The 2675-nt window shown below is 42.9% G+C and overlaps 1 protein-coding gene across 1 annotated transcript; it reads right to left on the bottom strand.

Annotated features, from left to right (window-relative positions):
• Nucleotides 1-1141: 1141 nt before the first annotated feature.
• On the bottom strand, nt 1142-1761 carry LOC150033587 (uncharacterized). The gene is made up of 2 exons (XM_090316980.1): nt 1561-1761; nt 1142-1369 (listed from the first exon to the last, which is right to left on the bottom strand). The coding sequence occupies exons 1-2, from the start codon at nt 1759-1761 to the stop codon at nt 1142-1144; spliced, it is 429 nt and encodes a 142-aa protein (XP_090173106.1).
• Nucleotides 1762-2675: the final 914 nt, after the last annotated feature.

The raw sequence follows: 2675 nt of genomic DNA, 5'->3' as shown, positions 1-2675 counted from the left end.
AAGCTTTATGATCAATGCATGGATTTTGCTCTCAACGCAATGTTTACTCAGATTACCCACTCTTTTTAATGTATTTTTGAATTTTGATCTAAAAATGAAGTCCTTGGCCCTATTTATAGGCGTCCAAACACTCTCCAAGGTCGACACCTCCTACTTGGCTACATGTCCAAGTGTTTCTTCCTCACATTATCAATGCAATGTTTAATCAACGCAATGTAAGGTGTCCTTCTCCTACATTGCCAACGCATGGGGCTTAATTTGCATGTCTCCTCATGCACCCACCTCAAATTCTTAATACTTAAGGTTTCCTCTCAAGAAGACACATGTTTGATGACGTCCTCTATGTGAGCTCATCTTTCATATGCATCCACAACCCTTGGATGTTCAACGCATAGTGCCATCAATGCATAACAACCCTTTGTTCCACTTGGTTTTCCAACACACCACCACCGCAACCCATCTTAGTCACTGCAAGCCTAATCATCGCAAGAGCCAGCCACCACCAACGCATAGGTTGGCCGCTCGTCCTTAACGCACAGCTCACTCGGCATCACTGCAAGGCTCGCTTGGCATCGACGCATGGCGCTTGGCATAGGCGCTCGTCACCGACGCATGGGCATGTGGCATAGGCACTGGGCTTCGCTCGCAGGGCTCACTCGGCCGCATGGGTGCTTGTCAGGGCGCTCGATGCATGGCAGGGGTGCCCGACGCATGGGCTGGGCGCTTGGCAGAGGCGCTCGACACATAGGCTGGGCACTCGACAGAGGCGCTCGACGCATGGGTGCTTGGAAGGGCGCTGTGCATCGATGCATGCCAACCTTCCAATGTATCACTTCAATTTTCCTTCCTTCATCCGCATACCACCACCAACGCATCCATCACCACCCTTCCAACGCATCTATCACAAGTTTTATACTTAGCCAAATTTTCCAAGTTTTTCCCCAAAAGGCAAGCTTCTAAATTCCCTATTTTCTTCTAATTTCCACCATTTTTTCTACCATTACACATTAGTTTTCACATCAACCTACTCACCACCCTAGTCTCAGTAGGGAACATACTCAAGTAGATAAATTAGGATTCGGGGTTCACATTTACCTCCCCATTATGAAAATTTTGTCCTCGAAATTTCGCTACAAGACCGTCAATTAAACAACTGCGGATACTTGTTTCTGATTTGCTCTTCGACTTCCCACGTTGCTTCTTCCGTGCTATGGTTCCGCCATAGTACCTTTACCAATGGAATTGTCTTATTCCTTAAGACATGTTCCTTTCGGTCAAGAATCTTCACTGGTTCTTCTTTGTAAGACAAATTTTCCTTCAATTGTACTGGTTGCTCAGGCAACACATGGTAGGATTTGGCACATACTTTCTAAGCATTGCCACATGAAACACGTCATGAATACGAGATAATTCTGGAGGTAAATCCAATCAATATGCCATTGGGCCAACTCTTTCCATTATCTCGTAAGGTCCAATATATCTCGGGCTTAATTTCCCTTTCCTACCAAACCTGAGTATTCCTTTCCACGGAGATAACTTAAGAAATATTTTATCACCAACTTCAAACTCCAATTCTCTTCTCCGCTTATCGGCATAACTCTTTTGCCTGTCTTGAGCCGTCTTAAGATTATCTTTTATAATCTTAACACTGTCTGATGTCTGTTGCAAAAGTTCTGGACCTAGTAACTTCCTTTCATCGACTTCATCCCAACATATCGGAGTCCTATATGACCTTCCGTATAATGCCTCATACCGTGCCATCTCGATACTCGAATGGTAACTGTTGTTATACGCAAATTCGATAAACGACAGATGTGTATCCCAACTACCTTTGAATTGCAATATACATGCTCTCAGCATGTCCTCTAATGTTTGGATTGTCCGCTCAGACTGACCATCCGTTGTGGATGAAAAGCGGTACTAAAATATAACTTCGTTCCTGTAGCTTTCTGTAAACTATGCCAAAACTTTGATGTAAATCTGGAGTCTCGATCTGATACAATTGAAACTGGAGATCCAAACTGACTCACAACTCGATCAACATACAGCTTAGCTAATTGGTCTAGGGTAAAAGTAACTTTAACAGGTAAAAACTTAGCTGGCTTTGTTAATCTATCCACAATTACCCATATACCATCATAGCTCGCTGGTGTCCTAGGTAACCCAAACAAGAAATCCATTGTAATATGCTCCCATTTCCACTCTGGTAATGGGAGTAGATTAAGTAATCCTACTGGTCTCTGTCTTTCCGGCTTAACTTGTTGACATATTAGACACATGTCAACATACTCTGCTATTTCTCTTTTCATACCAGACCACCAGTACAATCTCTTTAATGTTCTGTACATCTTCGTACTGCCCGGATGCATAGCATAAGCCGAACTATGTGCCTCTTCTAGAATAGCTTGTTTAAGTGTTAAGTTATTGGGTACGCATACCCTATTCTCTTTTAATAGCACTTTGTCTGCTCTTATTGGTAGTCCATCCTCAATCCTTTACCTACTTCAGTTAACTTCTGAAGATCAAAATCCTTTAACTGTTCACGTAGAATATCTTCTACGAGAGTAGGACGTACTTGAAATGAAGCTAGTAAACCTCTAGTTTGACCGATTGATAATGCTGTCCTAGCATTATCCAACTCATGAATCAGTGTACCCTTCACTGAATTGATACTA

Source organism: Benincasa hispida, chromosome 9 (genome assembly GCF_027475165.1).
Source record: "Benincasa hispida cultivar pf3 chromosome 9, pf3_genome.v1.1, whole genome shotgun sequence".
Lineage (NCBI taxonomy): Eukaryota > Viridiplantae > Streptophyta > Magnoliopsida > Cucurbitales > Cucurbitaceae > Benincasa > Benincasa hispida.
Note: the sequence above shows the minus strand (reverse complement) of the source record. Positions and strands in the feature narration are given on the sequence as shown.

Excerpts from the sequence above, each read along its gene's own strand:
- LOC150033587 (XM_090316980.1), bottom strand. The coding sequence starts at position 1,761 with ATGGCACGGTATGAGGCATTATACGGAAGGTCATATAGGACTCCGATA. Across the intron at positions 1,370-1,560 it reads GAAGAGAATTGGAGTTTGAA|AAAGTATGTGCCAAATCCTA; the intron begins GTTGGTGATAAA and ends GGCAATGCTTAG.